Here is a 23,773-nt window from a genome sequence, read left to right as displayed (position 1 = left end):
AGTCATAAAGCTAATAACTGGTTTTGTTTTGTGGTACTAGGGATCAAACTCAGGAACTCTAGCATGCTGAGCACACATTCTACAGCTGAACTACACCCTCAGCCTCATAACTGTCATTTTCAAAGATTTCTATAATACAGGGAAAAGACAATAAAATCTAATCATATAAAATACTTAAGAGCAAAATATAATCAAGGGAATATATCAAAATCAACTCAGAGAACTTTTGGAAATATGTACGATCAGATCATGACTAAGGATTGGTTATTTAGGTAGTATGGGTCAGGGACCCAAACATAATTTTAAAATGCTCCATGGGGTTTGGGGGCATAGCTCAGCTATAGAGTGTAACACACACAAGGCCTTGAGTTCAACACCCAGCACCACAGAAAATAAAATGAAAATTTAAAAGCTCCATTTTAATGTGCATTCCTAGTTGAGAGCCACTATTATAAATAGTACTACATTGTAAAAAGGGTAAAAGATAGATCACCAACATAAGGTTATAGCCGGGTGTGGTGGTGCACACCTGTGATCCCAGCACTCAGAAGGCTAAGGAAAGAGTATTGCCATGAGTTCAACACAAGGCTGGGCTATATAGTGAGTTCAAGGCCAGTGTGGCCTACATAGCAAGAATCTGTCTCAAAACAACAAAATAAAACATCTACATATATTCAGAGCTGTGTCAACTTAGAATAGCAGAGCTGAAGGCAGGTTACTAGTTAGGCTTATATAGTAAGCCATCTATAAAGCTTATAAATACAAAGTTTAGAAAAATACAAATTCATTAAGACATAAAGGAAGACTTCCTGGGAGAAGGAAATTTGGAGGAAAGCAAGTCAAGGGTCATGCCAAAGGCCAGCATCCCCATCAATAACTTACTTCTCTTGTGATAGGATCTACTTCTATCAGTCCACATTCTGAACCTATGAGCACTGTATTCTGTTCAGTTCGGAGCGAGAAGTACTGAGGTTTCCCAGGAGCTTGAATATCCTTGAACTCCAGAGTCTGAAGCAACTTTAGATTTCGCATAATGAAGCAATTTCTGAGAGAAAGGTACAAATGTCCCTCGATGAACCATTAATGCCTAAAAGAGAAAGGACAACTTAATAGTGATGAATGACCATCCTCATATAATACAAAATAATTCATGGGGTAGAAAAACAGTAACTAGAATAAGCAAGAAAAAAACCTCCTTATCTGAATACATAAGCATATCCAAATGTTTGACAGCAACCTGATATGTAGCTATGATTATAAACTGGGAGTTCTGAAATGTATGTTATGGTCTCACCATGTAAGAGGCAAGATTCTCAACTGCAGAGGTTTTTGTGCAAAAAGAGATTTACTATTAGTTATTCCTCAGGAAAGTTGAAAAGAACAAAATGAATAGAAATCATTTTTTTTGGACGTTAGGATATATTTATAAATTGACAGATATATAAAATCACAAGAAAAACAAAAGATACTACCCCCATTAATTTGAACTATATAAAAATATCCATATATATATACATTGACAGTTGATAGAAGTCTGGAATCAAATGACTTCAGAATCTACCAAGTACATTTACTGAGAAACTAGCTTTCTACAGTACATTTATAAAATAAAACTGAAATAAAAAATAGAAATAAAAGCATTCACTGTTCTCAAAAGGAAAAGATATTGTGAAATAGTTTGCTTCAAAATGATGTCCAATATTCTGAGAAGACTGATGATGTGACATAACTACTTTGTTTTCCTGGCCAGGCTTTTATACAATAGAAAAGGTGAGAAAAGAATAGCAAATAGGACATATACCTCAATCTCACAAAATCAAGACTTGTTTTTTAATGCAGAACATTATCTAAGTAGGAAAAACATACTAATGTGCTACATATTTATATTCTGATCCCTTTAGGTATGATGGAAGTCCCTAACTTATTTTGGGGTGGCAATTACACAGGCCACAATGGCCTTATTGTCACTCTATTACAGGATAAATTCTCTCATCTTAGCAGAGAACAAAGATGAGTCAATAATCCCTACAGTACACAGATAATAATGTCAAGTATAATAGTAATGATGCAACATAATATGGGTTACGAGGAAGGCAAGAGGCTGGGCATGTGGTGGTTAGGCTTGTAATCCCAGTAATTTGGAGGTTGAGGCAGGCACTGTTGAGTTCAAAGCTAGCCTGGACTGCACAGCAAGACTCTGCCTCAAAAATAAACAAAACAAGAGGAAGGCAAGATCATATAAGGTGACAGTAAGAGAATCAAGGTAAACAATAATTTTACTAAGTTTTGGTGACATCATATTCAAGAACTTCTGAAAATTTGAACCAAATTATACCATGCAGGTTTCTAATTTACATCTAATTCAACATATATGGCTTCAGTTTTTCAAATATATAAAAATTACATGTCTTTCATCCAACATAACTAAAAGACAGATTTGAAATGGTAGAACGTATGGCAAGGGGAGTAAACAAGTCAGAGTAGCAAAAAATGAGGACCAACGGGGTCAGCTGTCTTTAAGTTTCCTACTGGTTTTTCACACAGGTAATAATCATGCTGTCGATTCTTAAAAGTCCCATGTTTCAACACTGTTGCACTGGGGATTAAGTTTTCAACATATAAACTTTGGGGGACACATTCAAACCACAGCATATGCTGTCACTGTTGCGCTGATCAGATAAGCCTAATCAACCTCCATTTCCCTCCCTGTGAATATGAATTCTATTCACCAACAACCTGTGCAGCCCTGGGATCTGTAGACCCCAAAATAAGTCTGTAGAAGGGTAAAGGTAAAAAGAGACCTCACTCCTTTCCATTATCCTGCTGTTCCTGTCACTACCACCCACCAATGAGCCTTTACAAAGGCCCTCATTTTTGCTCTCTAGTGCTTCCATGAGCACCCTCACATCACCCCAATCAATTCCCAGTGGCAGCACCATCATTCAAACAGGACCCACTCCAAACACTTAAAATCTAGCTTATCTTCTCAATTCCTGAGTGCCAACCCTTAAAGTCTGAGTCCCAGATGTACAGTGCCTTTCCTCCACGGTTGAGGCTCTGATAATCCCAACATCTTTCCTTGTTTTGCACCCCAACCCTAGCTACACTTTGCAGCTGCTTGTTTCAGTTATTATTTTAATGCTCCTTTCACTTTTTGTTCTTCCAACAGTTAAATAACCAGTTCTTCATATTAAATCCTGTTGAAGTACTATGTGGTTTCTACTTTTCTGACAGGACCCTGACTGACAAACACAGAAAACAACTTGAATTCTCAAATAACTGAGTTTTCTAAGTTCATTAACCAGCCAAGGTGAGCTCATTAATTTCTCTTGTACCCTAAAAGCTTTAGTCTGAAAACTAACTTCTCTCAATTTTCATACCGAATCAGCTTTACTGCCTGAAATGCTCAGAGAAAGATGTCCCCATTCCTTTCAATAGGAAAACATTCTCCAAACTCCCCCTGGACCTCGGCCTGTTAATACTCTTCCTTTGACATCTGCAATCTCCAACTCTCCTGCTTCTTCTGATTCATCTTATCTCAGCCCTTAAATGTGCTAAAAATCTTCCACATCACTGGTCAAGTCTGGATCATCTCCTAATTTTCTGGCACCTCCTCCATTTTCTTCCCTTGCTCTTGATCAATCCATCTCTAGGTTAATCATCATGTCTATGACAAGTACCAAGCAGATCACTAATATGGTGATTAGATAGAATGTCTACCCGACTAAACTGAGTCCAAACTGAACCCTAAATCCACATTGTCAATCTCCCTACATTACCACAAGTTTTTCTCACAAGTACATCAAATGCAACCTAAAATACAAAGAACTTGCTTTTCTTCCACCAAAGACAGTTCGTCCTATTTTGGGACCTGGAATTTTCCAAAACTTTGTCCCTAAGCTAAAAACTGTCCTCGAATACTTCCGTGGCTATCAATATACAGCGGAATCTTGCATTGGATTCCGAGGATTAATTAATTCACCTTCAGGGGTATTATCTACCCCCTGCAAGGAATGCGGAGGCTGGGTTAAGTGCAGCTGGAGGAGCAGCACGTCATCCGGGGGGATGCAGCGTCCCACAGTACCCCGATAGTCACGGGTAGAGCTGGTGACAAACCTGCAGAAAGCACTTCAGTCTCGAGGGAAAAGGTGCTCCACACCAGCAGTATACTCTGGCCGGCAGCAGGCAGAGGAGCCTCGGAATCCCGTGCACCGAGACCCCTCTGCGCGGACTGGGCCCGGTCCCATGCCCCAACTCCGGGTGGGTCGCCCGAACGCGTTCGCCCTCGCCTTCCCGCCACCCACAGCCGGCCTCAGGCAGCCCGCCCGAGACTGAGCACTCGCCTCTCTGTCCAAAGCTCCAGAGCGCTCACAGGACTCACGGGATTCCTGGCACAGAGGCCCTGGACACGCGGGGACACACACAAGCGCCACGGAGGGGAACGGCGCGACAGAGGCGCAGGAGCGAGGCGGCACGGCCGTGACGTCACGCAGCGCAGGGCGTGGGCGGGCAGGGTACGGCTCCCGGAACAGTCGCAGTGGCCTTTTCTGTAGCCCTTGCAATGTGGAGGTAGAGGGACTGCGCTGATTGCGTTCTCTTGTCCCTCCGTCTTTCCTTCACCCTATTGTATTCGACCCTTTACAATTTGCCGTGGAACCCCAAAGCATAGTAATTAGTGGCGGTGGGCGGAGCCTGAGCCAGGGAGCAGTGCGCGTGCGTACGACGCCAGCCGCGCGCCGGAAGGGTATTCTCCCAGCAAGCAGGGCAGAGCGGAAGCGCTCGGGTCGCGGAGGGCACCGGGGCTGCTTGGCAGGTCTCCATGGCTACCGAGCCCGTGCCCGCGGAGCCAGCGGTGCCTTCGCTAGTGGATCGTTACTTCACGCGCTGGTACAAAGCTGGTAAGTGCGGAATGATAGCGCTCTGAGTGGCCGCATTGGCTTGATGCTCCAGGACTAGAAGATATCAAAAGCCACGCGTGCTAGTCTCCGCGCTTTTTCCTCACGTCAGAAGGAAGTTTGCTCGTTCTCTCTAGTCGAGAAGAATGCTATTTGCAAAGACTTAGAAGCTGGAAACACAGCAGGGCGCCTTCTGGAGTTGGGGAGTGCTGTGTGAGCTCCATTGTACATTGCTTGCGGGGAAAACGAGACCACACGCACGCACGCACGCACGCGCGCGCCTGTAACCATCCTTGAGCGCTTGGAGGGACTTGAGGAGCTAAATCCTATAGGGACTAGCCACTTAAAATATCGGATACAAACAGTGGAGAGGTTACCTTTCAGGTAGAGATACGAGAAAGTAGAATTTAATTTTACTCAAAGGAAAACCCGCCGGCATTGTGCATTTGCCATTTAGAGGTAGGCATTCTTCTTGTGCTGTTTTGTCTATCAAAAATAGCAACGGTAGGCTCATCATTGGAGATTCCCTAACCCCTACTTTCTCCCTTTCATTCAGGGATAATGGTTGTACTATTTATTTTTTAATATTGTAGCACACTGAGGGTAACCAACCATCCTGGTTCACCCAGGACTGAGAGGTTTTCCAGAATGGTTTTTTGCATGCTAACATCAGGACAGTCCTGGAAACCGCCAAAAAATGTTATATTGTAAAAAATGCAGTACTAATCATTTTTCTGATATAAATAAACTCTCATTTTACAGTAAGAGTAAAGCAAGATGGAGCAAGGACTCAGTCACCTTAATGTTGAATAAATAATTCAGTCAGATCTGTTTATATATTTCATAATAAGCCTTTAGTTTTTCAAGTAATGAAGGGATACCAGTGATCTCAGGATGAGCTTGATCTTCGTAATTCTCTGAATCAAAAAAAGTACCACATAGTTGTGGTAAATATTGATTCAAAAACCAACAGACTCATTTATTGTTCTAGATCTCAAAGGAAAACCTTGTGAGGACCACTGTATACTACAACACTCTAACCGGTAAGCAAATTAGAAATTTCAAATTACCAGGTTTTTTTCTAGTATTTAGTCTCTATGGTCTCATATTAAACAAAATTTCATTAAATGAACATTCATTAAATTATCTACCATTCTGTTGAAATGGTTTTGAGGAGTTTACTTGGCAGAAATGAGTCGTCCAATGCCTATCTACTCTGAACAAGTAAACTTGATTATCCAACCATCCAGATGCAGGACTACATTCTCAGTCAACTGCTGCCAGTCTGTACCTAACCACTGAACTGCCGGAGCCCCTGGAGAGGCTACAGTAGATGATAAACATATGTAGTATCCTACACACACTGGCATGCTTTACTTTCATCTCTTCTACTCCGGTGCTACCTAAAGACCTCTGGTACTCTTTCTTTTCCTGGGAAGGAAATTCAGTCCCATTTTATTATATTCCCTGTGCTACAGTTAGGCTTCAAAGGAAAAAGAAGAGAGATGATAGTTTGACAAAACAAATGTCAGCTCAGGTATTCTTGTACCAATAGGAATATTGTGTTATAGGAAGAATAATTCTGGGCCACAATGCCTCACAAGGTCTTGAGTTCGAGCCCCGGGAACTGCAAAAAAAAAAAAAAAAAAAAGAATTCTACCAAGCAATAATACAGGATCAGGGCTGGGGATTTAGCTCAGTGGTTTCACCGCCTGCTGCGCAAGCACAAGGACCCGAGTTCGATCCCTGGTACCAAAAAACCCCACAAAAAACAACAACAAAAAAATAATACAGGATCAATTTTTTTCTCCTTGTAGAATATGTGTCATCACATTAGCAGAATCTCATCCAGTGCTTAAAAGTGGAAAAACAATTAAAAGTATTTCCTATCAGATCAGCACCAACTGTAGCAGACTTCAGAACAAGGTTTCTGGGAAATTTAAGCGGGTATGTACCTGTGATTCTGTGATTATCTACTAAAGTCCTCTATATTTAAGACCAGTAATGTATGCTCAACATAATGTCTCTAGCAGTTTTGGGTACTGATTTTTTTTTTCAGGTACTAATTTTAATTGTACTTTAACCCTAAAGACATTCTTAGGCCAAAATAAAATGAGATGCTTCACAAGGTATACTATCTGTCATATTAGGTTCTGCACCACACTCAGGATGAAGAGGAAAGGAGAACTCTAATACCTGTATGACAAGATATTTTTTCTGGTTTTACTAAACTGGTATCTCAAGTTCTGTAAAATTTAGGTGACCAACTATTTTTAACCATATATATTCACATATTAATTAAAAAAAGAAAAAGAGGGGCCGGAGATTTAGCTCAGTGGTGCTGCTGCCTGCCTCGCAAGTGCAAGGGCCTGAGTTTGATCCCCGATACCAAAAAAAAAACATCCTAAGAAGTAACATCAATCTGAGAAAATATGTGGCATTTACTCCTTACTGTTTTTCTAAAACTAAAACATTGCCACTCTAATAAATACTTTACCCACACCTACCTCCACACAATGGTCAGTTACACAAAATGTTATTTTTACCCTCTACAACTTCAGGCAAGAGGACATGTTATCAAAAGAAGGTATCACACCAAGGTCAGTTTGGTTACATATTAAGTGTCCTGACAAACTCAGTGGGTTGGGAAAATTCCTGTGGGTGATTTCCGTCCTTTATTGAGTTCATCCTAAGACTTTCTATTAATAATACTTACTGTTCCAAGAGACCCTAATTATGTGCCTTAAAATTACTGATTCTCCTCACTTAGGAAACAAATGAATTTAGAAAAGCATACCCCTTTCTTAAAAGATAAAAGTCCACAAATTATAGCAGTGATGCTGAACCTTTTAGACCTTTCAACAGTAACGGCTAGCTACACAGCAGGTGACCCATAGGTTCGCCACCATTAAATTTAGTAACAGTTAATGCTCATGAATCTCTTGTGATAAATCAATTTCCAGAATAGTAACAGTGCATTTACTAATGAAGAACAGGAAGTGATCTACATACTGAGTCCAGCAGAGATAAGTTTTGATGGGATCTCAGAACCGCCAGTTCTTTAGTCTCCCAAACTAGGTGATTGAAAAAAAGAATTCAAAACACATTGTGGGTTTTTTTTTTCTTTTTGGTGGTATTGGGGCTTGAACCCAGGGAGCACTGAGGTACACACCCAGCCCATTCTGAGGTAGGGTCTAAGTTGCCCAAGTTAGCCTTCCAACTTGTGATCTTCCTTCCCCAGTTTCCTGAGTAGCTAGGATTACAGGCATGCACCACCATGCCTAGCTTACCTATGCTATTTTAACAGAGATCCAGCTTTCTTAGACAAATCCCCTCTCCTTCCTTCCCAATAGTATTTAGTATTTTGAGAAGTACCAGATGCAGAAAAATGAAGCCAAGGTAGTAATATCTGAATACCATTCCATTATGTTTTGAATGGCAAATAAAGAAGTCAGAGAATAGGATCTTAACTGCAAATGCCTAGGTTCGCTACAGGAAAATTCCTGGAAAAGAACAGGGCAGTGTGTAAAAACATGTCTGCCTTGGCTCTATGAGCCTCGTTGTAGATATTTGCAAGCACCTTCCCAAATATACCCATCTAGTGGAGCACTACCATACCATAATGTTCATAGCCATACCATAATATTCAAACAGGTGTATGTATCAAAATGTAGTACTAATAGGTTACAGGATAATGGGTGAATTCTTTTTATTTTGCTACTTAAAACTTTGCTGTTTCCCAGATTTTCCCCAAAGGGTGTTTTTTGGTTTTTATATGAGAAAAATATCCCTTCTTCAAAAATGTAGTGAGTGATCTAGATAAAGAAGTTCCTTTTATGAAGGTAGGAATAGAATATAAAAGTAGGAATCTTAGGGAAATTTTGTACGATATTGTTGTCATACCATAATTATGAGTTTTACATTATTGCTTGGTCAGTTTGCCTACAGTTTGTACACCTAGCTATATCTAGCTTCTCATTTACAGTGGAAAGAATATATTAATGTCTATAACTAAACTACTTATTACTCAGCTGTTTTTCCTATAACCTAGGGTGTTACCTAGTAAAAAGCACTTGTACATATTTGAACATATGCACAATTTGCATGTATTTAGTCATTTTAAGACACCAGTTCCAGGAATAGATCCTATTTTAATACTGATGGTCACCTCTCAAAGGAAAATGGAAATGTGTATCAATTATTTCTTCCTTTTTGTTACCCAGGGGGCACAGTTTCTAACAGAACTTGCACCTTTGTGTAAGATTTACTGTTCAGATGGGGAAGAATATACCATATCTAGGTAAGTAACTTTTTAACCGCCATTCAGTACCTTAACCTCAAATGCCCATATTCACTAAGGAAAAATTCCTGTAAAAATAATTTTTTTTCTTAAAAACAATTCTTTTCAAATAGCTGTGTTAGAGGACGGTTGATGGAAGTAAATGAAAACATTCTCCATAAGCCATCTATTCTTCAAGAAAAGGTAAAAGCAGGGGCAAAAAGTATGATCCCATCCTGTACCTCTTTTCAGATTTTTTTATCATTTGATAGTATTTACTGGCCTGTTTCTTTTCCAGCCATCCACTGAAGGCTACATTGCAGTTGTTTTACCCAAATTTGAGGAAAGTAAAAGCATAACAGAAGGCTTATTGACACAAAAACAGTATGAAGAACTCATGGAGAAACGCAGTAATGGCACAGCAAGTACTTCATGAAGATTGAGGTTCTTACCTTACCTGACTTAAGCCATCAGTGAGTGTACTGAAGGAGAAGAACCAGGACGTGTAAAGCATGCTTCACACTCAGCCATCAGCAGGGGAGGACTCCTCCTTCATTCAACCCAGTTTCCCCCTTTGTCTTATATAAGAAGTCTACATTTGGGCTGGGGATTTAGCTCGGTGGTTCCACCACCTGCTGCACAAGCGCAAGGACCTGAATTCAATCTCTGGTACCAAAAAAGAACTCTACATTTGTCTTCAACTCCCAGACCTACCCTGCCCAGGTATTCCCTCTGTTCTTTTCTTCCAACAGTCGACAAATAAGGGCTGTTTTTCTGATTGAAAACAAACACACCTTAGCCAGGCGCAGTGGTGCATACCTGTAATCCCAGCTGCTTTGGAGGTTGAAGTAGGAGAATCACAAGTTGGAGGCCAGCGTGGGCAACTTAGCTAGACTCTGTCTTAAAATAAAAAGGGCTGGAGGTTTACCACAGCACACACTGGGTTCAAACTCTAGTACTGCAGGGGGAAAGAAAACTAAGTGGCCTTTCTTACCCAATCTGCTTCAGCATGACACTGTTGAAAAGTCCAGTGTCACTTCCACCTCAGCTTCTTTCCCTGTAGGTTGTAGGTAAGAGGCAGGTATGTAGTGTGTACCCTCTTTCCTGCTTACATCAATAGGACAGCCTTCCCCTCTAAGAGTAAAACTGTTCACACTGACTTGTTAATGAGAAATACATGAAAAGGCTTTGAAAAGAACCCAAAAGGCTTTCTTAGCTAATGCAGGGTTAAGCTGGTTCCTGCAGATACATTGTAGTCACTCAGTCTCATACATTCTAGTTACAGTTAACTTCTAGCAAAGAAGTTACTGGAGAATATGTCACTCCAAGGCACAGATGCCTTGGAACAGAACAAAGATGGTCACATAATTTAAACTAGAAAAATACAATTCGTGACAAGATTATACACTTAAATACACTGAATTTCAACTAAAAGGACTTTAAATCTTATTTTTTTTCTTAAAGGGAACAACACATACATAGATTTAAACATTCGTTTTTACATAAAAGTTTCATGTAGAAGAAATTACTTAGTGTATAAATTCCTTGGGTCCCTTATCGTTTTGTGCTGTTGAAATCATCCCTCACCTGCATGTGCACTTTTGCAAGTGTGTAACTTTTGCAAGTAAAATGTAAAAATTATTTTTCGTTCACAAGAGAAACTTCTTATAGTCCAAATGTTAGGATGACTGTTCCCTAAATATTACCCACCATACGTGATACATATCAAACTCTAAACACAATGATGGTGCTGACCTGAAAATGTAAGTACAAACCAGTAGATCACTTCAAGTAGCACAATGATTCTCGAAGACTTCGTACAAAACAATAGTAAATATAGTAAAAGAACTATGTATCGGGCCAGGGATTTAGCTCAGTGGTTCCACCACCTGCCTCACAAGCGTTAAGGACCCGAGTTTAATCCCTTTTACCAAAAAAAAAAAAAAAAAGAATTATGTATCTATTTTACATATGACATTACCTCACATCATTTTCTCAATATTTTTATTCTATAATTTTTTTTTTTGGTACCGGGTATCAAACTTGGGTCCTTCTGCTTGCGAGGCAGGCAGCAGAACCACTGAGCTAAATCCCCAGCCCTTATTCTATAATTTTTTTTTTTTTTTTTGTACTAGGGATCAAACTCAGGACCTTGCACTTGCGAGGCATGTGGCGGAACCACTGAGCTAAATCCCCAGCCCTTATTCTATAATTTAAAAGAGTATTTTGATGTCTCAGAAATCATGCTTGATGATTTGACAGTTCAAAGAAGTATTTTATAAAGGTCATTAACAAAGCTGTGTGCATCTAATTTTCTTCCCAAAGACAATATAACATTGACTATCTAATTGGTAGTATCATCATTCTTCAAAGGACCTTTTATGTACACTGATTTTGTTGGTGACTCACATAGAGATCATCAGACCAGCTAACATTTCCACTGTTTGGCAACTGATTGACATGACTGATTTCAAAATGAATCTCAAAAGTATTAGAATACACACACTATGACATTCTAGAACAGAGTAAACATCATAAGGGGAAAACCTGTAAACCACATTCTTCAATCAAAACCCCATCCCAAAAAACCAAAAAAAGCTTTAAACCATACAGTTTAAAAGACTAAAGATGTTTGTTTTATAGTGAACATTCCAATGCCACATTATAAAATACATCATCCAGAATTTAAACAGCTCCTTGGTTTCAACATTTTGTCTTTATTTGCCATTCCATCCATCAATACTGAGGAGAGTTCAAAAGTGTTTTTCAAGCCAGTAAGAAAGGCTTAGGATTCTAGTACTTAGGACTGATTAGCCAGCTATTGAAGAGCTCTTTTCTTCTCCAGAAGTTGCTTCAGGATTCTGTGGAGTGGATTCCATTACCTTGCTTTAGACAGGAGGGGAGCAACATAGAACCTCACAGGCAACCCATTGTACACGAAATGTTTGTGAGAAAACATTGGTACTAGCATGGATGATTGGTAATGGGATCTGAGGAGCTCTTGTCGCGTGGGCAGAGGGATTGAAGAGTCCACAGGCTTAAGAAAAACTGCATTCATTCAAACTATATATTTTCTGCTGAATTAGTTTTCTAAATGATAAGCTTAAATAAGATAGTTAAGATACAATATACCAGAGTTGAGAACATTCAAAATAGCTTCTTTGGATTCAGTTGTCCTTAAGACAGTTTGGATATTTGGTTTATCTTTTAAAGAACATTATTAGTGCAATGTTCCATTTTAAAATCTCACTGCAATCAGAATTCTACCAACTACTATGGCATTTATTAGTTGACAGCTTCACATTCTGAAGATCAGAAAATTAAGCAGTGTTTTCTTCATAAAAAAATTTCTGAAAATATAAAATATTGTTTGCTTTTTTAAAATGCCAATTGTGCCACACGATGTTCCAGAGGTCTGGCCCAAAAAGTTTCTCAAGTTTTACTGTCCACAGTGTCTTTATTTGTAACTGAGACCCATCTGCTGTTTTCCATCTGAAGCTGGAAAGAGTTAAAAGACAATTAGTTTCTGCTTTGCTTTGAAGAAAAAAACACAAGATTAGTAACTATTTATCTTTACCTTAATAATCAGTTTAAAATAGAAAAGCTACCTCACCTTCTTCAGCAGTTTATAGCAAAGTGAGAGCAGTTGAACCAATAAAGCCATCATGGATCTTGTCTTTGTAATACACTTATCAACCTATAATAACAGAAAGCATGTAAATCATACTCTATAAGTGGCACTTCAACAAACTACCATTTATTTAGATTTTAAATTGTTTGATTTCTCCATCATGACACTCAGATCTTCAAAGGTAAAGATACAGGTACATGAGATGAATTCAACCCCAGATGACACAGGGACGGGTAACTGCCCAGCTGTCTTGCATGTTTCTTGGAACACCAGGAAAAATGGGGAGGAAAATGCCTGTTTCGCTTCAAACTGTTTAGATCTTCTCAGAACGGTGCACATAGTGGTAGTGAAACCCCTATTCTGCAGTTCCTTGCGCTCTGCACATTTCCCAGGTAATCGGGAGCCCAGATGGAGGTGTTTGTGCTTTAGACAGGTGATGCCGTAAGGACTTCAGGGTGGCTACTCAATGCTTTGGAATTAATCTATCCAAAAAGCTAATTTGGTTTGGTGTACGGGCTGTTCCCTGCACTCAGTTATAAAGCAGTTAATAAACGATTCTGTCAGGTGACAGCCCTGTGCACAGCACTGTGACCTGTGAGTGCCTGACAGGGAGGGCTTCAGCTGCGGGGGTGGTGCCTAGCTGCCAGCACAGACCCCTCTGCTTCCTGCAGCCTACAGCTTGGTGCAGTATCCACTGGGCATACGGCTGCCGCTGCCCTTCGGGGAGCTGTACCCTGACTTCATGGCCCCGCCGGCCTATAGCCTGTCTGCCCCAGAGCTGCCACCCTCCTACAATAAGGCCATCAAGATGGTCAAGCCCAGAGATGAGCTGGCTTCTCCCCAGAAACCGGGTCCTCTCCCAGGGCCCTCAGGCCTTGGGACCACCCAAGGCCCCAGGAGCCAGGTCCCAGTGCCCAATAGCCCTGGTGCCCTGTAAATGGAGCATGAGAGCTGTCCTGGAGCCAGGAAACCAGGGCTCAAAGTCCTGGAGCCAAGGACCCCAGCCTGCCCCCTTCCTTCCCCCTGTGAAGGCCACCATTCAGCACAGTGCTGCAGCCCTGGCCTCGTTGCTATGTAACGCAGTCACCAGCCCTGTGCTGGCCACCACCAGGCAGGCTGCCACTCTCTGCTCTAGGCCCTGGCCTGGCTCACAGACCTCAGCCTGGAAGAGGCACCGAGGGCCTGAGCTGCATGAGCTCAGGGCCAGCCATGATGTTCACAGCTCCTTTAGGGCAGAATAAAGTTCATGTCTAAGTGGTGGTTAAAAAAAAAAAAAAAAAAAAAAAAAAAATACTCTGTCAGTCAAGGCATGAAAAATAAATTTCCCTTCTGTGGATAGTAACACTTTACTTCCCCCAGAAAAGCAGCTGGAACTAACCTGGTAAGGAAAAAAGTATGCAAGTTTCTCACATGCCAATCTGAATAACCCATTGTCTTTTACCTTTAGAAATACTTTATTCTGCAAAGATGTTTTAGTTACTGTCTGGAGCTGGTGGCATAGAGGGCTTAGCTTGTTTATTTCCAGGAGAAGCATAAGCTTGTCATCATCTTTCAGCTGAAATGTAATTTAGGAAGTTAAAACAACTTCAACAAAACTCCATCTTTTATACTTTAAATACCTTTATATCTTAATATACTCCTAAAGTGGGTAAACATAACATTCCCCTCCAGCACCAGGCAGGCTGACGTGTGTTACCTGTTTCGAAAAAGCTTGTACACTTGAAGTAAGCTTTAATCCCTCTGCAGCAAAAACCTGGAAGAAAGGGAGAGCATCACTATTTTAGGTTGATGTCTTATGGACAGGTGTTAAGAAATACACTCACTCAAAATTTTTATACGGTTTCAAAAATAGAACAGACATTTTTAAAAAATGTGTCATAGAATTCCTAAAGTTTTTTTTTGTGCCCAGGATAACACAAAGGTTTAACTGGATTTAGAAGTCTCCCCAGACCTGACACAGTCATTCCCTGGAAAGATTCCTCTATATTTGGAGATCTGTAACACTCAGCCTGTGATATTTAACCATGCAAAGTATATCTGGGTTTATGGAAGGACCCTGAGCTCATATCATAATTTCCAATTTGAAAAGTGATAAACCTTGGAGAATGAGGTAGAAGTTTAGAACTTTGCTGTTCCACCTAAACCAGATTAAAATTTTCCCCTATAAACACTTTACAACAAGCTATTTTGAGAAGACAATTCAGGTTGTTTTTTGTTGTTCCAGATTGACTAGCTATCGTGCATTTTACAATTTAGTGAAAAGAACAAGATGATGACAGAGTAGTGAAAAATAAGATTGGACTGATAAGATAGAAATATTTCAGACGTTAAAATGGTATGTAGAATATAAGAGTGGGCAGTATCAGCAGGTTAAAGCAATACCACCAGCTTTAGGTGGCAGAATAAGAATGGGAGTGATTTATGAAGAAAAATAACAAGTCTTGATAAACTAAAAGAATACGAAGGAGGAAGCAATCATTCCAGGGTTTTACCCTTTATTCACCAGCCTTAACACCTTGCTGTTGTTGGGCATAAAAACTTTGTAAGATCAGTCTTCCATGTTTCCGTGTCCTTTGAAAGGGAAACCAATGAGCTTTACATCTAGATTCTAACCAAGCTGGATGATTTCCTTTCCCACGTATTACTCATAGTTCCACATTACCGCTTGCTGTTTTGCATATGTTCTCTTTTCTTTTAGCCTGCAACCCCCCTGGGTGCAGGAACCATGTCTGTCTCATAGAATATCACGGTTTTAAGACAACCTTAAAACCAATAACTCCCACCAGGCACAGTGATGCACAGTTGCGAACCCAGCTTCTCAGGAGGCTGAGGCAGGAGGATAGCAATTTCAAAACTACCCTGGACATCTCAGTGAGACCCTTGTCTCAAAAAAATAAGAAAAGTTGAGCATGTAGTTCACTAGCAGAGTACCCCTGGGTTTGATCTTCAGTACTGCAAAACAAACACCTGATAACTCCAAAGTCTCCATTTCTGAACAACCCTGATATTAGTCTTCTATATTTTACGTGGCCTTTGTAGTCAATATGAGTAAAACAAAATACTTTATCTCCATCCTCTAAATCTGATCTCTAAGCTCTGTTCCTTATGTCAGTAAATGTGACTATTGTTGACCATGTGGTCACGTCATTCCACCATGAGCTTACCATCATGCTTGGAAAAAAAGTTCTTCCCTGGCCTACAGAGACGTCACTTTCCTTTGGTTCATTCCATTTAGCTACAATTGCTTCCTTACTCTTCTTCAGGTTCATCTAGCCCTACCCTTAGATTCCAGGGCCTTTGCATTTGTTCTGTCTGAAATACTATACCCCCTCTTATCCATCCAGCTCACTCTCTGACTTCATTAACGTCACTATTCTAATGTTACATCCTTAGAGAAGTCTTATGACCACCCCTGTATTATCTTTATATTCTTATCCTATGTGGTTTTATCTCCAAGAACTTACATATGTGCATTAGATACTCTGTATTGTCTCTCTCTTCCCACTATAACATGAGCTCTATGAGGACGGAGCTTTGCTTAGTTCTTTTTTTCCCACAGAGCTCTTATCTGACACATAGTACAAGTTCAGTAAAAAGTTTTTTGAATGAAAGGTGCCATTTTATGGTCATCACAGTTGGAGACAATCAGCAGGTACTGTTTTAATGAATCAGCTCCTCCAGAAGTGAGTAGTGCACAGTTGAGAATGGACATGGACCAAACTCAATACAATAAATCTCAGATTTAGTCCAACTTCTTTAAGGGAAATAGCTCATTTATAGCCTACTTCACAGAAAAATCCAGAAAAAATATTTTCTGCATTTCTTCTACAATGACCATCATCTGCTTAAACTGTAACTGTTTTCCTCAAAAGGTTCGGGTAGAAGTGCACAGAACCATGAAGGGAAACTATACAGGAGTCACAAAGTGATAGAAATTCCAACTTTTCAAATGCAAGAATACTCTTGGCAAACAGGCTAATCTGGGGGTCGGGGAAAACAAAGAATTTTGCAACCTGCTTGCCAATCTAAAGACACTGCCTAGAGGAAGGAGAACTAGAAACAGCCATGTGGGGTTCCCTTAGACACAGGGCAAAAAGGAGAGTACCACCACATCTGTCTCTCCATAAATGCCTTAAATCAGCATAAATGTGGAAGGAGAGAAGGAAACCAGCCTGTACTAAATACCCTTTAATGGTCTTCATCCCAGGACAGCATGTTCCTTATGCATTGCCTCATTTAATCAATGTCATTCATCCAATTAAAAAATGACAAATCAAAAGCTTTTCTAGAACTTTGGAAGATACAAGGGATTTGTATCTGCTCACGGGTATTTTCATCTACTTGGGAAAACTTAAAACTTATTGCGACTATCAACAAAGCCCGTTTAACGTTATCCTCTTAATATTTAAGTTTCTTTCTAATGAGATAACCAAGAAAGCTCCACAAAATGTTACAGCAAACCTATCTACTTTTCTACCACTCTATAGCACACAGGTGTGCATACGTGCGAACATAGCCACATGACATGATAAGTCACTTAGAAAACCACTTAAAACCCACTTTGAGCCACAATTAAAGTAGCGTAAAGTGAAAATAAAGCATACCTCTAGGTGATGAATTAAATCCTGGGAAGTTTTCAGAGGCCCTTCTCCTCTAAAATAAAATGAGTTAAGAAAATTTAAAAAATGTTATTGCCAGGATATTGGTTGTGTAATATTACGTTTTTAGAGCATTTTGTGCATTAACAGTTCACAAATTTTGAAAAATAATATGAATAGACTCATACTGACCTTTTTTGTTTTTACTTTTGTGAGTTTATTCTAAAAACAATTTTAATATTTATTACTTTTAAGGTACTTTTCCCTCCGGTTAACATTGTATATTTTAATTTTATAATGTAAAGAAATTTAAAACTGACAAGTTATTTTTAAGTTCTATTTGTCCTTTTTACTTTTCTTTTCTTTATGCTTCATGAATTAAATATATGAGATATCTTAACCAAAAGGCCTTTATTGGAAAATGAGATCAGGCCAGATATTAGAAAATTCTCACTTCTAATTATAATTTCAACTCTAGTAGAAACTCAGTCCAGCTTTGATGAATATTACTTAACCTTTAATTCTAAATGTAGAAAATAGTTGTAATGATACTTGTGCTACCAGTCTCATCAGGAGATTGGAAATATCAGATTATAAACTACTAAGAAGAATTAAGAACTCTAAAAAATGAAAAGTAAATTACAAGAAAGAGAATAAATGCATTAAGGAGAACAGTGGAGGTTAGGGATGTAGCTCAGTGGTAGCATGTTTGCCTAGCAAATGTAAGGTCCTGGGTTCAATCCCCAGTATCCCCCTCCAAAAGGAAGAGCAATGGACTGGGCATAAATCAATTCTGCACTCTAGGAGCCACCAGCTCTGCCACTTAATAGCTATGAAATGAACAAATCATTGCTGTTCTCTAATAAACAGGATCAAAGGAAATCATAAAGATTAAACCATTTTAAAATCTTTAAGGCTGGACTCAGTACAGCTCAGTGGTAAGAGCATTTGCCTAGTATGTGTGAGGCCCTTGACTTAGGCCCTAGTATAGCAAAAAATAACAAAAAAGCTATAAAGCCCTGGTTAGTTTGATACTTTTAAAACTATAAGGTACTATAGAATCTTAAACATATAATTACTAATAAATATAGATTATTACATGTAAATTATTGAGAAGCCATATGTTATTACAGTGAGCTTAAACAAAAGCCTGAAAAGGGTCTATAAGATTGCCCAGGAAAACCATGAAGCTTGATACTGAGAAGGCCAACAGTTAGTCTTAGAAATAAGAACCTAGGTGAGGTTGGTAAACCACAGATTTTAAGAAAAAATGGAAAAGATTGTTAGGGAAAACAGGTATATAAACCTTGTGAATAAGAAACAAAACCAACCTAAGAAAAGAAAACTAACCTGAGATTTTACCACAAGGAGATAATAACCAAGACTTGCCTAAATGATATAAGGTATTCATCTATTACAGAAAGTTTCCCTTTCTTTTTTTTTTTTTTCTTTTTTTGGTACCAGGGACCAAACTCGGGACCTTGCACTTGAGAGGCAGGTCGCAGAACCACTGACCTAAATCCCCAGCCCAAAGTTTCCCTTTCTTGCAAGTCACCATTCCTAGTCACTAACCATATATTTTTTTCACTAACCATATTTTAGAACAAGGCTCATTCCACAGACCTTTAGTAATTCCTACCCCTCATGGATCTTAACCTTGATGGGATGTACTCTATCATTACCAAAATCTACTATATATTCTGACTTTGAGACAAAAAATGCTGACTATATCATCTTGAAATACTGTGAAATAAGAACTAATTAACACATTCAGAACAGTGCTGTAGTTTATATGTCTCACTGCCAGGTGGCTCTGAATATATGGATCCACCAGTAGTACACCACTGGGCAGCATGGGCTAGTCCCATCTGGTGGCACAAGCTGCTTGATGAGACAGTCATGCATATACCACCAGTGGTTCAAGCTGGTAGGAACGTGTTAAACAGGCAGTTATAGTTTTTAAAAAAAAAGCTGATGAGCCCTTTGGGAAGATATATATATCAAACTACATTCATTAAGTTAATGTATTTTTCCAGTTTTTATTTAAAATTTTTTTAAAGCATCATCTTCATGTCAGTTATTGATAACTAGCATGAGTACAGCCAAAAGGTGAAATTTTTGTTATTTCAGTAGTCTGTGGGAATTTATTATATGTAAACACAAGAGTTCCACTCTGTGTTCTTTTGCAGACTTGAGCCATCATATTTTGTTTGTTTTTTTGTTTTTGGTACCAGGGATTGAACTTGGGTCCTTGCGCTTGCGCAGCAGGTGGCGAAACCACTGAGCTAAATCCCCGGCCCTAGCCATCATATTTTAAAAAGGAATCCATTAGGAAAGGAAGCTAACAAGATGTGCTAGGAAGACTCAATCACAGGAGAACCTTGTTAAAAATAATTAAGAACAAAGGAAGGAAACCAACAAATAGGAGTAGTCTCTCAATGATAAGGCACTAACAAATGATAAAGAGCAGCAAAATTATGAACTCCTATCATTTCTGCCTTCTCCCTCCAGAAAAATTATCTACCTGGAAAAAGTAGGAGGCAGGAGACATCATCAAGAGGAAAATGAAGTTTCTTAGATAGGAAATGCTTTTTCACTACCCCAAACCTTCTTTATAAGGGAGTCTCTACAAATATAACATCCCTCATCTTTCCCCTCCACTCCTCACCTCCTCCTCCCATCACAGGGATAGATGCTCGTCTTTTCAGTCTTTCTGGTGACTTTGCAAAAATAATTTAGCTCTTCCTTTTCACCATTTTCACCTAGAAGTAAAGCTACCTTTGAGAGGTACCTGCTCTTCCAACATGTTTATAGAGACATAGTCTGAGGTAAGATGTCTTCGTTTGGTTTGCAGTACTGGGGATGGAACCCAGAGCTTTCACACTAAACTACATCTCCAGCCCTTTTTTATTTTAAGACAGGGTCTCACTAAATTACTAAGTTGCTGCCCAGGTTGGGCTTGAACCTGCAATCCTTCTGCCTTAGCCTCCCAGAATGCTAGGATTAATTATAGGCATGTACCACATGCCCAGCTAAGGTAAGATTTCTTAAGTCTAAGGCTCATTTTTTAAAACTTACTTTGCCTGTGGGTATAAACTACATTCTATAATACCAATTTTATTAATCTTACAAGACCAAAATGAGTAGGAAAGAGGTCAGCTAGAAGGTATCAAATATTGACATGAGTTATCTTCCACATTTCCAAAAAAGAGAAAGACATTACAGAAAGTGAAAAGTTTGAAGTTGTTTCTTGATAAAATACCGGAAGATCATTAACCATATAACTATTTTAGCTAAGTGGAATTACTATACCATGTGTATAGATTACTGTAACAAAAGACCATGGAATATGGTCAACACTAACTTCAATAAGGCATTTAATTAAGAGCCTTCTAACATGGAAAAGACAGAAAACATAAGAAAGAAAGTTTGGGAAAGTCTCATCTCCATAATGAATGTTGACTCATGGAAATTTGGCAACCTATAGAGGTAGGCCTCAGAGCTTCATTCATTGGTCTGTGTTTAATCAATCACTGTATAAAGTCATAAAAGGCATGCTCTCAGTTGGGTGTGATGGCACACACCTATAATCCGAGTTACTCAGATCACAAGTTCTAGGCTAGCCTGGGCAACATAGTGAGACTCTGTCTCAAAAAAAAAAAAAAAAAAAGAGCTAATGATGTAGTAGGGTGTGATGGTGTACACCTGCAATCCCAGAATCCAGGCTGAGGCAGGAGAATTGTCAAGTTTGAGGGCTGCCTGGGCTATATAGTGAGTTCAAGGGCAGCCTAGACTACATAAAGAAATAGATAAAAGGAGCTGAAAATGTAGCTCAGTGGTAGAGCACCTCTGGATTCAAATCCCGGTTCTAAAGAAAAAAAAAAAAAAGAAAAGGCATATCCTCTAAACGTACTGATGCTGACTGAGACACACTGATATGCAAGATGATGAAAGCATAATGTAAGATTATTTCAAGATTATGGAAAGAATGGCACATAGACCTGGAAAAGGATCCTGTCTAAATCTAACTCCTAATTAAAAGTGTTTCCTTGCTGCATATGCTGAAGTAAATTATCATAATAACTACTTGTCTTTTTTTTTTTTTTACCATATATTCACTGACATTAACCCATAGCACTTTGTCTTTTACCACATATTATCCTACTGATTATAAAAAATCAAAACGTAACATTACCTGGTAAATAAATATAGAGAGTAGGCCATCCTGGACATGTTCTGTCCATAACGAACAATCTCATTCTCCTGATCTTCCCACTTCTCGATTTCACAGTTGGCATCAGAAGTAAGCAAGCCCAGCTTAAGTCCAAGCTTTGCTATCTTGGCTTGCTCCTACAAATGTACATCATATTCACAACCTTGTCATGACTGATGTGAAAGGAAGATTAGATGTAAGATGAATGAAAAGGTCTTACCTCAGAGTCAGGCTTGTCTGGCTTCAGTGATTTGTTTACGTTGTTCTTCTGTGATAATAAAAAGATCACGGTATCTTAGAAGGCAGTGTATTTAAATGTAAGAAAATTCAATAGTAATAGAAAGCATAACTTGTAATAAAGTCTCATTTGAACACATCCAGCGTATAGTTAAATTACACTAAGTAGTTTAACCAACCAGTTGCAAATACTTGACTAGTAGATGAGTTCAGCTCTGAGTGGGTTGCTAGTTTGAAATCTGCGACCAGCCAGGAAGAGCAGGTCACTGTCCTCTCCTGCTCTTGTCCTGTTTGCAGCTACTCTCCTCTTTTCTCATGGGCTTCACGGGCTTCAGCACAGCTTATGCAATATTCTTGGACTCCAGTAATAATGTCCCCCAAAGTCTCCCTGGCTTCTCCGTTGCAACAAGTTTATAATGCATAATCATTCTTTATTAAAATTACCACTAGAAGTAGTTTTCTGTACTTTCCTAATAGTTTTGACTCTGGGATTCCATTCCTTTACCTCATGTACCCTTAGATGGCTAAATTTCAATACCTTACTTTGATTGACATCACTGTTGCTAACCCTATATCTCACAGTGTAAAGAAATTATACTGAAAACTGAAGATTTAATATGTGAACCAATGTTCAATGGTTTCCTATTTTTGAAAAGCAAGTTTGTTTTTATATAAACTATTTGGAACTCAGAATGTATATTGCCCAGGAAGAATAAATCTGTACTTGTTAGGCTACCAGGCTAATCCACAGATATTTACTTGAGGAAGAGAGTACCAGGTAGATCCCACCACTACAAATAGAAATATTTCTTTGAAAATATATTCAGAGGTTCTCTGCAGATGATAGCCCACATGGAGAATCCCTCCAAGTCTGAGATCAGTAAGAGCTACCATAGTAGAGGCAGGAATTCCAGAAAAGCTAGGAGACAAAAAGTGGCCAGCTCAGTGGTTCTGCGGCCTGCCTCGCAAGTTCGATCCCCAATACAAAAAACAAAACAAAACTAAACTAAACTAAAACCAAAAACCAAAAAAAGAAAAGAAAAGAAAAGAAAAAAATATGGCTGGGGATTTAGCTTAGTGGTGCCGCGCCTCCCTCCCAAGCACAAGGTCCAAGGTTTGATCCCGGTACCAAAACAAAAATCAAAAAACCCCAAGTGGCCAGCAGATGTATAAAGCCATTTTAAAAAATAGAAACATATTTAAATTATGTATGCACACAACACAAATTGGGTTTGTAATCACATATATCCACGTAAAGTATAAATTACAATAAAACAAAACACTCATGTGCTTGTTTAGCTTAAGAAAAACACTACCCATACCTCTGAGGTATGTGTACAGACAGATGCTCCTCAACTTACAATGGGGTTATGGGCTGATAGACCCATCATACACTGAAACTGTCATAAGCCAAAAATGAACTGAATACCCTAACCTATGGACATTATCACTCATCTATACAGTACACTGAGGATCATCAGTTGTCTTCCCTCGAAATCACACGGCCAGGCTGTGGCTCACTGCACCTGCCCAGCATCATGAGAAAGGCTTTTATCACTGACCACAACCTTGGGAAGACACGGAAATTCAAACTTCAAAGTAAGATTTCTATCGAATTATGTATTGTTTTTGCACCACTGTAAGGTAAAACAATTCTAAGTGAGGGACCATCTGTGCATGCTTCTATGCACATGTGTGCATGTGTACAATCAGATACCACAAATCATTTTGGCCAACAACAGCCTACATATACAATGGTGTTCCCATAATATTGTATTACCTAGTCATCTTAGTTGATGTAAGTATACTGTCAGATGTTCTCACAAAGATCTCCTAATAATGCATTTCTCAAATGAGTCCTCATTGTTAAGTGACACATGCTCCCCCCATGTGTGTGCGTGTGTGCATGCATGTGTGCAT

The 23,773-nt window shown here is 39.2% G+C and overlaps 3 protein-coding genes across 9 annotated transcripts in view; 1 reads left to right on the top strand and 2 right to left on the bottom strand.

Moving 5' to 3' along the window:
• Window positions 1-4,672, bottom strand: part of Elp1 (elongator acetyltransferase complex subunit 1) — a 70,018-nt gene extending 65,346 nt beyond the window's left edge. For 2 of the 5 annotated variants that reach the window (XM_021261149.2, XM_004848154.3), the window contains exons 1-2: window positions 4,344-4,672; window positions 883-1,087 (exon numbers count right to left, since the gene is read on the bottom strand). In XM_021261149.2, the coding sequence (XP_021116808.1) occupies window positions 883-1,032 (150 nt within the window). In that variant the 5' untranslated portion in view covers window positions 1,033-1,087; window positions 4,344-4,672. Of the gene's footprint in view, window positions 1-882; window positions 1,088-3,982 lie in introns of all 5 variants that reach the window. The other 3 variants (XM_087184197.1, XM_021261150.2, XM_087184196.1) reach the window with 3 other exon arrangements.
• A 51-nt stretch (window positions 4,673-4,723) lies between these two features.
• Window positions 4,724-10,815, top strand: Abitram (actin binding transcription modulator). Its single transcript, XM_004848153.4, has 6 exons — window positions 4,724-4,898; window positions 5,887-5,938; window positions 6,713-6,842; window positions 9,119-9,195; window positions 9,309-9,378; window positions 9,473-10,815. The coding sequence occupies exons 1-6, from the start codon at window positions 4,820-4,822 to the stop codon at window positions 9,608-9,610; spliced, it is 546 nt and encodes a 181-aa protein (XP_004848210.1). The 5' UTR covers window positions 4,724-4,819; the 3' UTR covers window positions 9,611-10,815.
• Window positions 10,816-11,871: 1,056 nt separating this feature from the next.
• Ctnnal1 (catenin alpha like 1) overlaps window positions 11,872-23,773 on the bottom strand; it is a 63,923-nt gene continuing 52,021 nt past the window's right edge. For 2 of the 3 annotated variants that reach the window (XM_004848151.3, XM_021261155.2), the window contains 7 exons: window positions 21,837-21,884; window positions 21,599-21,753; window positions 17,410-17,458; window positions 14,502-14,558; window positions 14,247-14,360; window positions 12,788-12,871; window positions 11,872-12,672 (listed from right to left, as the gene is read on the bottom strand). In XM_004848151.3, coding sequence (XP_004848208.2) covers window positions 12,607-12,672; window positions 12,788-12,871; window positions 14,247-14,360; window positions 14,502-14,558; window positions 17,410-17,458; window positions 21,599-21,753; window positions 21,837-21,884 — 573 coding nt within the window. In that variant the 3' untranslated portion in view covers window positions 11,872-12,606. The remainder of the gene's footprint in view (window positions 12,673-12,787; window positions 12,872-14,246; window positions 14,361-14,501; window positions 14,559-17,409; window positions 17,459-21,598; window positions 21,754-21,836; window positions 21,885-23,773) is intronic. The other variant, XR_015440147.1, reaches the window with a different exon arrangement.

Source organism: Heterocephalus glaber, unplaced genomic scaffold (genome assembly GCF_053883595.1).
Source record: "Heterocephalus glaber isolate CG9 unplaced genomic scaffold, H.glaber_assembly_v1.0 deba00001481, whole genome shotgun sequence".
NCBI lineage: Eukaryota > Metazoa > Chordata > Mammalia > Rodentia > Bathyergidae > Heterocephalus > Heterocephalus glaber.
This window is presented reverse-complemented; position numbering and strand designations above follow the sequence as displayed.

Excerpts from the sequence above, each read along its gene's own strand:
- Abitram (XM_004848153.4), top strand. The coding sequence starts at position 4,820 with ATGGCTACCGAGCCCGTGCCCGCGGAGCCAGCGGTGCCTTCGCTAGTG. Across the intron at positions 4,899-5,886 it reads CACGCGCTGGTACAAAGCTG|ATCTCAAAGGAAAACCTTGT; the intron begins GTAAGTGCGGAA and ends TTATTGTTCTAG. Across the intron at positions 9,196-9,308 it reads GAAGAATATACCATATCTAG|CTGTGTTAGAGGACGGTTGA; the intron begins GTAAGTAACTTT and ends CTTTTCAAATAG.